Source organism: Lepidochelys kempii, chromosome 4 (genome assembly GCF_965140265.1).
Source record: "Lepidochelys kempii isolate rLepKem1 chromosome 4, rLepKem1.hap2, whole genome shotgun sequence".
NCBI classification, from domain to species: Eukaryota; Metazoa; Chordata; order Testudines; family Cheloniidae; genus Lepidochelys; species Lepidochelys kempii.
In genome coordinates, this window is record NC_133259.1 from 114,638,861 (window position 1) to 114,653,670 (window position 14,810).

Here is a 14,810-nt window from a genome sequence, read left to right on the forward strand (position 1 = left end):
GGGTGGGCCTGCGTTCCCCTACCTCGGCCAACCTGCCTTGGGTAGCAGACTCGTGCCGGCGCGCCCCAGGGCTCGAGGGGGCGCGCTGCAGACTCATGCCGGCATACGTTTTCCGCTAATTCCCCAGCACCCGAAAGGTGTGACTAAGGCCTGCCCGTGGGACTATAGCTCTCCATCACCCCCTAGGGGTTTGGTGGCCTGATTGAAACCTGTCACAGGGTTTAATGATGTTTCTTGTCCTTCTCCTTTGCTTATGGAGGCAGCTGGCTGGCTCCTCCCCCTTGTTTTCATATAACTCTGCCCCTGTGAAGAAACAGCCATGAGCCCACAAATATTTGCACATAAACGCTTTTGAACTTTTATGGCTCCATTGGTTCCAGTCTACTTCTTTGATCTTGCTCTGTAATCAGGGTTGGACCCAGCAATCCATCCAGACTGCTGCTGCTCTATGGGTTTGTCTTCACTGCAAAGTTAATTTGAATAATAACCCGAGTGTTGCTCCTTCCTTGAATCCTGTCCACAAACAAAAACTCTGAACTTCTGTGTGGTAGTGCTTTAAACTTGAGTTGTCTGGCCTGTCAGGAAGTGTAGGCTAAAGTTTGAGTTACCACAACTTATCAGCTCCATTCTGCAGTGCGGACGTAGGCTGGCTCCATTCAAGTGTTGCTAGTCCTCCGGTGCCTTCCTACAATTTCCCCTGTATGCCCAGAAAGGACAAACAAGTTTTTCCACAATTCACTGGGAAAGAAATTGAGTGGTTCAGCTTACTTCAGCATAATAAACCATGGAATATGTCCCTGGAAACTTTAGTGAATGCAGCACTAGTGTGGATATAGAAGTCAAGTGTTATTTCACAGTGTGGCCACCCTTACTTGAGCTAGGCTAACTGGAGAGAAGTAACTCAAGTATAGTCAACTCAAGTTAACTCTGCAGTGAAGACACCCCAAGTCTCCAAGGGCTGGTGGGATGTGTGGGGAAAGATCTGCCCACTCAATAGGGCAGGAATAAGTGGGCTATGGATACTTTTGTGTTGCATCTGACCTGGATTGCCGGGTTTTCTGTTGCTCCAAATGGTCCTCAAGAGTGTGAATGAAGGATGGCAGTAGAATGTAGAGGGCATTTTTTAGGTCCAGTGTGTCATCCCTATATGAGATCTTCTCTCCTCTGCAGGTCACTGCACATCCTCTTCCTCGTTATTCCTTATAACATTCATTTCCTTAATGTCTGAAAGGCAAAACTACTTAAATAGACTTTTTGTATGCTGTAATTGGTTTTGCATGTGGGGTTTTTTTTAAAGAGAAGCTTTGCTGAGTAGTGGAGCCCAGGGGGAAATTGTGAAATCTGTGAAAAATATTGCTGAATAGAGGAAGGCTTTTTCCCCCTGGAAATAATCACTCACGTATTTGTTCAAAATAACTCATTTAAATCATTGCTCTAGAGTGGGAGAAGTAAGTACCGTAGTACCTTTACAGAAAAATACTACAGTATTTTACAGTAATAGTCCAAACCACTATCATAGAGAAACTGCAGTGTTTGCAGCAGTTACTCTAGAGTATTGTAGGGGATTTTGGTTGTTTACATTGTTTTGTTTTATAAAAATGGCCAAATTGGTTCAGCAAAGCAACATTTAAGAGTCTCTACTACGTCAGGCAGCAAAGTAAAAGACTCAGGACTTCCACTCCTAAATTTGATAAGACTGTACTTTGCAAAACAATTGACTACATCTTTTGGGCTAAGATGTTTTTGTAATTAGGTTGCAACACGCACATCTGCTCTGGTTACAACAAACACAGCTAAGTTGTGTCTACTGAGCAGCTTTTCCCACAATACAGTCTTGTGTCAAGTGTTTATATTCCACATCTACCATTTTGTGCATTAGTGTATACTGTGAAAATCTGGGCATACTGTTTCAGAGGACAATACACACAGAGCCATACTAAAAACAGCAAGGCACAGGACCGGCTCTGGGCACTAGCAAAGCAAGCGTTTGGGGCAGCACAATTCCAGGGGTGGCATTTTGGCTGACCCCCATCCCCCCCCCCCCTTTTTTTTTTTTTTTTGCTTGGGCAGTTGCGCTCTCGGAGCTTGGGGCGGCAAAAAACCTAGAGGCAGCCTTGGCAAGGCAATGCACTTGGAGATATCCTACAGCTAAAAGAGTTGGGAAGCAGAATGATCAGCCAACTTTGTTACACAAACATGGTTCAGGGCGTTGTCTGCATTGCAGAACAACTGTGTTATGATACGACTAGAGGAAAAGAACTGTGTGGCAATATAGGCAACTGGCAGGAGCGGCAAGTTGTATGGGACCGTGGTGCCTGGGCTCCAGCAAATTCAGGGCCTGGGGAGCCCGACTCTACCAATGGTCAGGGCCGGGTCTCTCCCCCGGCCCCGCCTGCTGCTCCCACATGCCCCTCCCCCAAGCGTCCCCGCCTGCCCTGGGCAGCGGGCAGCTGCTCCATGCTGCGCTACCTCACTGCCGGCTACAAGGGAGTGGTGCCAGGGGCAGACCGAGGGGGCTGCTGCATCTGCAGAGGGAGGAGGCACATGGAAGCCCCCGCTGCCCCAGTAGGCGATTCTGAGTTGACTGCGGGGGGGTATCCTGGCTGGACCTCCTGAGTAGCAGCCTGGGAGGGCTTGGGTGAGTGTTGAGCTGGGGAGGGGCCCCTCTCGTCCGCAACTCACTGCTGCCAGCGGGGAGAGGGCTGGGGGGAGTCCCCTCTGGCCTCCTGCCCCAGCCCTGGGGCAGCCTGCCCTCTGCACCCCAAACTCCTAATTCCTGGCCCAGCCCCATGCCCTGCACCTCCTCCCACACCCCAAACCTCTGTCCCAGCCCAGAGCCCGCACCCCTCCCGCACCCAAACTCTCTCCCAGAGCCTGCATCCCGGCCCAGAGCCTACACCCAGCACCCAAACTCCATCCCAGAGCCCACAGCCCTCCTGCACCAAAACTACCTCCCAGAGCCTGCACCCCAAACCGCCTCCTGCACCCAAACTCCCTCCCAGAGCCTTAGGCAGGTATTGGGGGGCGGTGGGACTTGGACCCATTCTGGGCACCACCAAAAATTATACAAACCTGCCGCCCCTGGCAACTGGCAAGACTGATTAACACTTCATTTTCACAGTTACTAATTGGAGAGACAAGATGGGACCAACTTCTGTTGGTGAGGGAGACAAGCTTTTGAGCTTATACAGAGCTCTTCTTCAGGTCTCAGAAATATACTCGGAGTGGCCAATAAATGATACTACCTTACCCATATTGTCTCTCTAATATCCTGGGACCAACACAGCTACGACACTGCATGTAATTTCTAATTGAGAGTTAATCCTGTTGTGTGGATGTAAGCCATCTTGCTAACTGGTTACAAATTTGGTTAAACAATACAATGTAGACAGAACAGAAATTGAAATTTTCTTCTCACTGACGTGAATGAGGTTGAGGAGAGACTAAAATTCATACTTTCGCTGCTTCTGTTTGGTTGGAGACATTTTTTTGTGTACCAGGATAACAAGAAAGCAAGCTTGGGTGCGATAAACCTCAACATGGCAAATAACTCTTTTCCTATCATCCCACAGTTCATCAGTCACTGCTTTGACATCCTGTTTGGTCATGCTTTTATAGGCTACTGACACGATGGACAAAAGCAGTCAAGGGCTCAGGAAGGAGAAAGGAACTGAATGTTTTTTGTGCTAAACATAAAGACAGAGATCAAGGGAGAAGAGGGAGCTGTTCCTTGGCAACTGAGCTGAATTCACTGGTATTTTAGCTGGTGTTCCTACAAGTGAATTAGGAACAAAGGATGCAGGCTGGCAGGGACTTCCTGGGTCAACAAGTCCAGTCCCATGCTGTTGCAGGCGATCCCATCATATAATTCTGTTCATAAATTTATATCTACACACAGTTATTGAGACACTCTCTTTTGGGTTATTTTCTGTCCATTGTATTGTTTTCTTATTTGCACAGTAGTATTGCCAACCCTATACATTCAAAAATCGCACCGATTCAAATATCTCAACTATAGCTTAATCATGAGATTTGATTTCAAATATTTCATCTTGGTCTGTTTTCTGATTTTTGAATGCTCAGGGGTAATTGCCCCTGTTTGTGTGTGCCCATTTCAGGAAACAACCAAATGTACCAAATGTACCAAAAAAAATGTACAAAAGAAAGACACACAGGGTTAGGTGTGGGCTGATTAGACATCATGATTACAATGTGAATGAAAATTATATTGTCAAGGCATTTTTTGTCTGTGTGCAGTTTCTGCAGTTGTTACTTTCTGTTCATAGTAAATAGGACTTGGGTTTATTTTGTAAATAAACAATGAACACTAGAAAATACCCAGACTCTGTCACCCATTTCTTTTCCCAGAGGAAATTTCCCCAACCGCAAACTCCCCAGATCTGTTGCCTCTCAAATGGTCAACAATGTAAACAAAGCAAAGCTAGAAACTATGAGCTGGGAACTGCAACAGTGAGAAAAAAGCAGGTGTGTACTTTATGGTGTAAGAGAAGGAAACTGAAAGAACAAACAGTTTTTCTAATGAATTAAAGTGTTTCTGAAAATCAATAAAAGCCTGAAGTTCAATGGAGTGCCTATGAAAATTTATAAAAGCTTTTGCATTAGCAAATGATTTAGGGGTCTAAGGCAGGATAATTTTGAAGTAGAGTATTGATTGGCTGCAGAACTCTTACTTTGTCTGCTAAGAAAGAGGAGTCAGGAGGAGACTTTTCTCCAACCAAAAACCAAACCATTAATCCCCTTACATAGAATCATAGGACTGGAAGGGAGGTCATCTAGTCCAGACTCTTGCACTCATGGCAGGACTAAGTATTATCTAGATCATCCCTGACAGGTGTTTGTCTAACCTGCTCTTTAAATGTGTGTGTATGGTGCACACCCATGAGCCTTATGCTCCCTCCCTGAAAGACTGTGTCATTTATTCATCACCAAGAATCAAAGGGTAACATAGGGGCAGAAATCAAACCTATAAGTGCCCTTCATTCTTTGTCAATAATATATTAATGTTGTTCTTTTTTACCTCAGGGGTTAGCCAGGTTTTGGAGTCTTGAGGATGGTTTCTGTTATGAGGAGAAATTGATGTGGAGTCAGATATTTCTTTGATGCAATCCTGTTTATTTACAAAGAATATACAAAGTCCTGCCTCCCAGAACACAGCTGGACTCAAACAACAGGGGACAGTTTGTTTGCTCATAGTTCCGAGCCCCATTCCAGCCAGCACTTAGCCCAAAAATTCTCTCAACTTTTTCTCAGTGTCCTGCTACCAATGCTTCTGTGGTTGTCTGGTGCTACCTTGTTGCCTTCTTTCTCCTGTAGTGGTGTTTATGCATGTGTCTACACTCTCTCCCATACCCAACTCCAACAAACAATAACCAGTGAAACCCTTCCCCCCACATAGCTCAGTGTCTGACCAGCTCTGCATGGCTTTCGTGTTTTGGGGGCTCCTATGGTTTCAGCTGTCTATTCCATAATGCAGCTTGATTGTTTCTTACATTGATCCCGAATGAAGGGCATTTTAATGCAGCCCTCAGCATAACATTAATATCCATATGCTAAGAGCTAGCATGAGAACATGTCACTGGGAAGAACAGAAGGAAAATCTGTTGTGAAGCTCTGAATACCACTTGCAGTAAACTGAAATTGCAGCACTATTTTTCACTCATTTTGTGACTTGTGTCACAGTGATTTAAATGCTTTAAAACAGATTTATCCTGCATGCTGTCAGGGTCAGAGAGAGGGCTTTAGAGGAAAGGTGACAATTTAATTTATTGACACGCATAGGCCATGTGTACGCTGCAAAACCTATACTGTACTGGCTTAGCTACAAAACCATAGCTATGCCAGCATAGCCCCACAGTGCAGACAGACTACATCAAGAGATGCATTCTTCCGGCAGCCTAGTTGCACCTACATCAGGAGTTAGGTCAGTATAGATATGTCACTCAGAGATACGGATTTTTCACACCTCTGAGTAACGTACTTATGTTTGACCTAAATTTTAAATGTAAACCAGGCCTTAGCTTAATAAAATGAGGGGATATCCTGATGTCAAAGAGAAAGGGAAAGTTAGAAATGTGAAACTGCAGGTAGGGGTAGATACTGGAGCAGGGGCGGGCAAACTTTTTGGCCTGAGGGCCACATCAGGTTTCCAAAATTGTATTGAGGGCCGGTTCGGGGAGGCTATGTCTCCCCAAACAGCCAGGCGTGGCCTGGCCGCCGCCTCCTATCTGCTTCTCACCCCCTGACAGCTCCCCCAGGACTCCTGCCCCATCCAACACTCCCTGTCCCCTGATAGCCCCCCACAGGACTCCTGCCCCATCCACCACCCCCTGCTCCCTGTCCCCTGGCTACCCCCAGACCCCCCACCCCTGACTGCCCCCTGTTACCCCATCCAACCCCCCCGTCTCATTCCTGACTGCCCCCCTGCCCCATCAAGCACCCTGTTCCCCGCCCTCTGACTGCCCCGACCCCTGACCACCGCCCCCAAACTCCCCTGCCCTCTATTCAACCCTTCCTGCCCCCTTCCCGCACTGCCTGGAGCACCGGTGGCTGGTGGCGCTACAGCCGTGCCGCCCAGAGCACCAGCTCATGCCACGGCTCTGTAACTACGCTGCCCGGCCGGCCAGAGCGTTGCGCCAGCGACGCGGTGCGCTGAGGCTGCAGGGGAGGGGGAACAGCAGGGGAGGGGCCGGGGACGAGCCTCCCAGGCCAGGAACTCAGGCAGGCAGGAGGGTCCTGCGGGCCGGATGTGGCCCATGGGCCATAGTTTGCCCACCTTTGTACTGGAGTATAGATTTGGCTTGTTCTTTGGATATTTTCTTTTCCAAAAATATTGAAGGCCAAAAGAGGAAGAGCTGATAGTGAAAGATTGTCCAATTAATCGTTCTTCCAACAGGACAGTTTATGAACCTCTGTTCCCTTCTCACTCTCAATTATGATATCTTTCCATTACCTTTTAAAAAATATGTAGAGAGGAATAAGCTTTCTACCATCTCAGCTTGGCTAGGAAACTCTGTCCCATCCTGGCTTGTTCAGATGACCTGGCCTCAGTTATTCGTGCATTCATCACTTCTTGGCTGGATGACAGTGATGCAGTATAGCTGGACATGAAGCCCTCTGTACTCAGAGAACTCCAACTAGTACAGTATGTTGAAGCATGTCTCCTTAGCAACACAGTCTACCACGAACATACCAAGACCCGTCCTTTCCTCTTTACACTGGCTTACCATAGAATCTCAAATAAAGTTCAAGGTCTCTGTACTTATCTTCAAAATGCTCCATTGCCTGGGGCTCAGGATATGTAACAGATTGCCTAAAACTTAAGGACAAAGACTGGAGTCAACAAACTGCTTCTCTGGCACAGTGGAACTCTCAACAATAAGAGTAAAGCTCATCTGTGCGGGACAAAAAACTTTCTCTGGGGGCAGTCCAAGACTGTGGAATAAACTCCCATGGAAACTAAGGACCTTCACAAATCTCACCACTTTATGCACAAAGTGCAAGGAATAGAGATATCAGTTTCTCTTTTCTTCTTGCCAGTAGTGCTATTCTTTACATCCTAAGCAGGTGGGAAAAGAACAATCCCAAGTGTATTTCTGCCTATCTCTTCACTATCCAGGAGGAAGTTGAAGATCCTAAGGTACTTTTCAAAAACAGTAGGGTTCAAGAGAAAACAGTAGTATCCTGCCCAAGCTTCCCTTTTCTCAATAAAACAGGCTACATGTGAGAGCTGGGGCAAGTGCCTATTGGTTGCTCCACTGCCCACGAAGTCACTCTACTCTCAGTAAGTATTTACTAAGATCCTGAGTATAAAATGTGCTATATGAAACCAAGGCCTCGTCTACACTCCAAGTTTTGTCGCCAAAGCTGCCGTTTGTCGACTCAAACAGTGAGTGCGTACACACTACAAGGTGAATTTTGTCAGGAGAATGCCTGGTTTTGGCAACAAAATACATCTCACAAGAGATTTACATCTTTTTCGTCTACATTTTTATAACAAAGCGCGAATGTAGACACCACATTTAATTTCATTGCTTTAATTGGCCTCCAGGAGGTGTCCCACAATGCCCATCCTGACCGCTCTGGACAGCAATTTGAACTCCACTGCCCTGCAACCAGATAAAAAACCATCCTCCCCTCCCCCTTATAAGCCCCAGGAATATTTGAAATTCCATTTCCTGGTTGCTTGGCGTGGAGAGGTCTCACCTCATCTTCCCAGGTGACCATAGCGGGTTATCGCAGCAAATGCTCTCCCACTTGGACCGCTGCAGAGCTGTTGGATCTGCTCAGTATATGGGGAGAGGAGGCTGTGCAGTCCCAGCTGTGCTTGAGCCACAGGAATTGGGATACCTATGGGCAGATTTCTCAAGGCTTGTGCGAAAAAGGCTATGATTGGGACAAGCTGCACTGCAGAGTGAAGATAAAGGAGTTGAGGCAGGCGTACCGTAAGGCAAGGGAGGCAAACCATTGCTCAGCTGCTTCGCCTAAGACCTGCTGGTTCTAAAAGGAGCTGGATGTTTTTCTTGGTGACGACCCCACCTCCATTGCCAAGACCCCCGTGGATACTTCGGAGGGCACGGAGGTGGCAGAAAGAGGACCTAACTCGGAGGACAAAGTTTTTGATGAAGAGGTGGAGTTGGATGAGGATGTGCAGCTCCTCGCAGGGTCACCCGGTGGGGCATGCAGCCAGGAACTGTTCTCCACTCCAGAGGTGCCTAGCCAGTCTCAGCAGTTGCTCTCCGGCAAGCAAGAAGCAGGAGATGAGACTCCTGGTAAGTGGCTGTGGCTTGTGTAATGCAGTGGTGGGTTCAGGGCATAGAAATGTGGGAGGCTGGCTGTGTTTCTGTGAGCTGGAGATTTCCCTCTGTAGCAAATCAGTACAGTGGAGCAGGGTGTTGATGCATGCCAAGATCTCATGGGAATACTCCAGAGACGTACCTCCAGGAAACTTTCCTGGAGATACTGGGTAATCCTCTACCAAAGGATCCGTGGCAGAGCAGCTTTGTTCCTTCCCCCATTGTAGGACACTTTCCCGTGCCATTTGGCAATCACTTGTGCAGGGACCAAAGCGGCACACAGGTGAGCAGCATAGGGAGCATGACGGAAGTCACAAGAATGGAGTAGATGTACCCTCGTTTCCCTGCTTACCCTTAGCAGTGAGATGTCTGCTAGAATTATCCCCATATATGGGAAAGTGTGGGAGAATTTTAGAATTTGTTCCTTAGAACGCTGCACCACAACCCTTACTAAGAGTATGTGCTCTCTTTTCCCCTTGTGGTGCACCCCCAACACTCACCATGTTTTGGGTGTTCGCAGAGATGTGAGCCTGGCGAGGGTGAGTGAGAAAGTGATGGCAATGTTGCAAAAGGTGTGTTTAACAGAAATGTTTCAATGCTGTATGTGAATTTAACAATCCCGCCGCTGTGCATTGTCCCCTGTGCTTCACCAGATGTGGCCTTAAGGAACACCCCATGTACCCCGGCCAAGGGTCTCTGCCAGATAAGAAAGCGCCCAAGACACAGCAAAGAAGACATGTTCCGGGAGATCCTGCAGTGCTCCAATGCAGAAAAAAGGGAATGAAAGGACTGCTGGGAAGCCGAATGGCAGGACAGAAAAGAGAATCATCCGCTTGTTACGGATGCTATGTAGCGGATGACTGACGTAAGGGAGGAGCAAACGCAGATGCTGAAGTCCTTAATAATGCTGCAGACTGAGCAGATCAGTGCCCAACCTCCACTGCAGCACATTCAGAACTCTTTTCCATGCCCTCCCCAAAACTCCGCCAGCACTTTCGTCCGGGACTTCTCAGTTTCCCCTTCACTCCATCCCCTCGGACAACTTTCGCAATGATAGCTGGACCTACACTCAGCTGTGAAAGTCTGCCCTTCCCTGGTTCCTCCTTTCCCGCCAGGCATTTGTGTGTCTGTGTGTGCTGTTTCTTGTGCAATAAAAGCAAACTTTTTTAATGGTGAGTATGTTTATGTTTTTTTTTTTTCCTACAAGGTGAGATTGCAGGCACTGCCAAGACATGCACAGGCATTTTAATCACTTTATTACAGGAATATAAGGCCCCAGATGTCATCATTGCCCCCTAGGAAAACTACATGTAATGTAACATTGAAGCAACCCAGACAGAGATATGTTACTGGTGGTCATTGTCAAAGTGCTGCCTCAAAGCCTCCCTGATTTGAATAGCCCCCTCTGGGCTCCTCTGACAGCCCTGGTATCTGGCTGCTCAAAATCAGCGGCCAACCGATCTCCCTCAGCATTCCATCCCTGAGCAAACCTTTCACCCTTAGCTTCACAGAGATTATGCAACATACAGCACGCAGCTATGACCATAGGAATAAGAAAAGGAGGACTTGTGGCACCTTAGAGACTAACCAATTTATTAGAGCATAAGCTTTCGTGAGCTACAGCTCACTTCTTCAGATGCATATCGTGGAAACTGCAGCAGGCTTTATATATACACAGAGAATATGAAACAATACCTACAGACTAACACGGCTGTTACTCTGAAACCGACCATAGGAATGTTATCCTCAGTGAGGTCTAATCTGCCTAAAGGCATTGCCAGCGTGCCTTTAAACTGCCAAAGGCACATTCAACTGTCATCCGGCATCCTGTTGTTGAACCGCTCGCTACCGCTGTTCAGGTGTCCTGTGTAAGGTTTCATGAGCCATGGCTGTAAGGGGTATGCAGGGCCCCCCGGGATCACTATGGGCATTTCAACACCCCCCACTCTAATCCTCTGGTTAGAAAAGAAAGTCCCTGCTTTCAGCTTTCTGTATAGGCCAGTGTTCCTGAAGATGCATGCATCATGCACCTTCCCAGACCACCCCGTGTTGATGTAAGTGAAACGCTCACGGTGATCCACAAGCACCTGCAACACCATGGATAAGTATCCCTTCCTATTGAGTACTCCATCGCAAGGTGGTCTGGTGCCAAAATTGGAATATTTGTGCCACCTATCGCCCTTCCAGTTAAGGAAACCCATTTCTGCAAAGCTGTCCACTATTTCACACACATTTCCCAGAGTCACGGTCCTTTGTAGCAGGATGCAATTTATTGCCCTGCACACTTGCATTAATGCAGCCCCAACGGTCTACTTCCTCACTCCAAATTGATTCACTACCAACCAGTAGCAGTCTGGAGTTGCCAGCTTCCACACAGCAATTGCGACATGCTTCTCTACCAAGAGGGCAGCTCTCATTCTGGTGTCCTTGTGCGACGAGTCTGGGGCGAGCTCTGCACACAGTTCCAGGAAGGTGGCTTTCCGCATCCAAAAGTTCTGTAGCCATTGCTCATCATCCCACACCTACATAACGATACAATCCCACCATTCAGTGCTTGTTTCATGAGCCCAAAAGCAACGGGTCTACCGTATGCATCTGCTTTGTGAATGCCAAAAGCAATCTAAAGTTGCTCCTATCCATATCACACAGAATGTCGGGCGCCCGCAAGTCTTCAGTTAGGAACTTCACAATTAACTGCACTGCCATTCGCGATGTCTTCATGACAGTTAACAGAGCATAGGAAAGCAGTGTGGGATCCATCCCTTTTCACAAAGATGCTGGGGTGCACAGCAAAGAAGGGCTGTTGAAAAAATACCATGAAAGAAAGCTGGAAACCCATGGAGTGTGGGACACAAAGTAATGCATCACGGGACATTTAGTACCGTCCCAAGATGTGCCGCAATCCACTCCGTCGTCCCACAGCACCTAGCGACAGAAGGACTGTGGGATAGGTACCCACAGTGCACTGCTCACACTGTTGATGATGGTGTCCACACTGTGGATTCGATCTGCCGACAGAGGGAGCAAGTGTGAACATGAAATAGTGATTTTTATTATGTCAACTTTTGGGTGTCGACATCACTTTTGTCAACACAAATTGGTAGTGTAGACATGGCCCAAATGTGATTGTGTTCTTAGCAGAAGTAGGGCAGGCATTTTTTAAGCCATCAATAAATTTGTCTGCTTAGTGCACAGTTCATCTCTGACATAGTATATAATCACAGCCTAGACTTTTTTTTCCCCAACATCCTAAATAGATTGTCTGCACTCATGGATACAGCATTAAATCACCAGTGAGGATAAAGGTGATAGTAAATAAAGGGCTAGGGACCTGCCACCTTACATTTGCAATACATATGATGGATTATGTTAGCACAGCTGTATAGAATAGCAACTCTTCTGTATCAAGTGATATATGATATTTTATGTTCCCAGTTTCACAAAAGACTAAGTTAAAGCAACTTCCTCCCTAAACAGTGTTTCCATCCATCTCACATTCTTATATGACCCTCATTATAGTATCTTTTAATGAATTTATCCTCACAGCATCCCTGTGTGGTAGGAAGTTCTATTCCCCCCATTTTTTACAGATGGGGAACTGAGGCACAGAGAGACGAGCTAAATTCACAAAGGGATTTAGGTGGTGTGAAGCTGAGCATTGCAATGGCTAACTTTTAGGCTCCTAGAAAGTCACAGAAACAATCCTAGTTCATGAATTGCTTTGGGGCTTAGGTTGAAAATAGGAATCTAAACACCTAGAGTGATGTATGCACAGAGGAAGAAAAATAGGTGCCATGGAAACTTTTACCCTAAAATTAGGTGCACAGTGAATGTAGGCATCAGAGGACCCAACCACATCAGCCACACCATCAGAAGCTCATTCACCTGCATGTCTACTAACGTTATATGTGCCATCATGTGCCAGCAATGCCCCTCTGCCATGTACATTGGCCAAACCGGACAGTCCCTACGTAAAAGAATAAATGGACACAAATTGGACATCAGGAATGGTAACATACAAAAGCCAGTGGGAGAACACTTCAATCTTCCTGGACATTCTATAACAGATTTGAAAGTAGTTATACTTGAACAAAAAAACTTCAGAAACAGACTTCAAAGAGAAACAGCAGAACTAAAATTCGTTTGCAAATTTAACCCCATTAGTTTGGACTTGAATAGGGACTGGGAGTGGCTGGCTCATTACAGAAGCAGCTTTGCCTCTCCTGGAATTGACACCTTCTCATCTGTTGTTGGGAGTGGACTATATCCACCCTAATCGAATTGGTCCTGTCAACACTCGTTCTCCACTTGTGAGGTAACTCCCTTCTCTCATGTGTCAGTATATTTATGTCTGCATCTGTAACTTTCACTCCATGCATGTGAAGAAGAGAGGTTTTTACCCACAAAAGCTTATGCTGAAATAAATTGGTTAGTCTTTAAGGTGCCACCGGACTCCTTGTTGTTTTAGTATATTTTAACTGTTTCAAGCCATGTATAAATAATAAACATAGCATATATGGTGAAAAATACATTTAAAAATCAATATTTAGTAATCTAAGATGTAATATCACTTTGTAAAAATGGCCAGGACTATGCCAAGAACCCCAGGTTTCAAACTCTGTGCATCCTGCCTGCGATCCTTCTCAGTCAGTGATGACCATCAATGCTGCCTCTACTGCTTGGGAGAAGCTCACACTGCAACTAGGTGCTGTATTTCCCAGCCAAATCCAAGAAGGCTGAGTTCTTCATCTCCGCAAGAATCTCATGGAGATGGCCATGAGACCACACTCAGATCCAGGTCAGGGAACCCCTCCTGTACATTGGTCTGATTCAGCGAGGAACATGCCTCCCACTACTATGTCTGACTCTGGTGCAACCACTCCACTGACCTCATGGTGGGGCCTAGTTGGGAAGTTTGGAAGCACTCCCAAAAGCATGTGGCTAATTATTCCTCTAAATCCAAGAAAATGGGCCCTTCCTCCATTAGCTCAGCCTAAGGGGACAGAGCACATTCCAAGTACAACAGACAAGAGAAGAAGACCCAGAAACTATGGGATCCAACTGTCCTGGGCACTGAACCACTGGTACTGCCTTCACTGGCACCCCACAACTGCTCATACCAGGGAAGTTCTCAGTGCAGTGCCGATGGAGGAAAGAATGCCCCTCATAGCAGGAAGATCCAAATCAGTAGCTGAATCTCAAGAGGTCTTTGCCTTACCAGACTCAGAGATCTCACTTCCCTGGTCTCCCCTCACTGTCTTCCTCATGTCAAGCCCTGCCTCGGACCAAAAGGTATTTTTGGCAAGAGCTTGAGAGCCAACAACCACAGAGCCTAAGACCTTGCGACCCCTCCACTTGTTGGATCATATTAAAGAAGTTCTGTATTAAAATCACAAATGAGTTTGATTCCCCATAGTTCAAATTCCAGGGTATTACTAATTAAGAGGTCTCTTGGGTTTTGGTACTGTTTCTCTCCCTCTATGTGTGAAACTTGCAAGCTGCTAATTGTGTTAGTACATTCTAAGACAGAGTCTATTCTCAAAGCAATTCACAGAGAGAGAGACTCAAAGCAATACTCTAACAACAGAAACAGCACCCAGAGACTCCCCGCCCTTTTGTTGTATTAACAATTGTGATTAAAATAGAGATAGAGGATGTATGTGGATGGATGCTTGGTGTGGATAATAACTGAATGATCAGGGAGGTGCCAGCCTAAGAATCCAGTGTCCATCGGCTGAAGAAGGCGTCAAGTGGAAATAACCAGAGGACCCCCCCCCCCCGGAGGGCAGACTGGAATCCACCCAACAGCCTCAAGGATGGGAGAACCAAAGAACAAGATAACATCTTGGAGCCGTCAGGAATGTGCTATCTGCTGATTGATTCAGCAACAGCATGATGAAGCAATTCCCATAGACTGGCATAGGAAGAAATTCCTATAAAAATAGACTCTAAAAAGTGAGAACTTTGGGGTCTGATTCTGCAAACCAACTTCCAGGA

The 14,810-nt window shown here is 46.6% G+C and overlaps 1 protein-coding gene across 3 annotated transcripts in view; it reads right to left on the reverse strand.

Moving 5' to 3' along the window:
- The window catches only part of LYAR (Ly1 antibody reactive), a 55,280-nt gene that overhangs the window by 14,373 nt on the left and 26,097 nt on the right, over window positions 1-14,810 (reverse strand). For all 3 annotated transcript variants that reach the window (XM_073342511.1, XM_073342513.1, XM_073342512.1), the window contains one exon: window positions 11,157-11,335. In XM_073342511.1, the coding sequence (XP_073198612.1) occupies window positions 11,157-11,335 (179 nt within the window). The remainder of the gene's footprint in view (window positions 1-11,156; window positions 11,336-14,810) is intronic.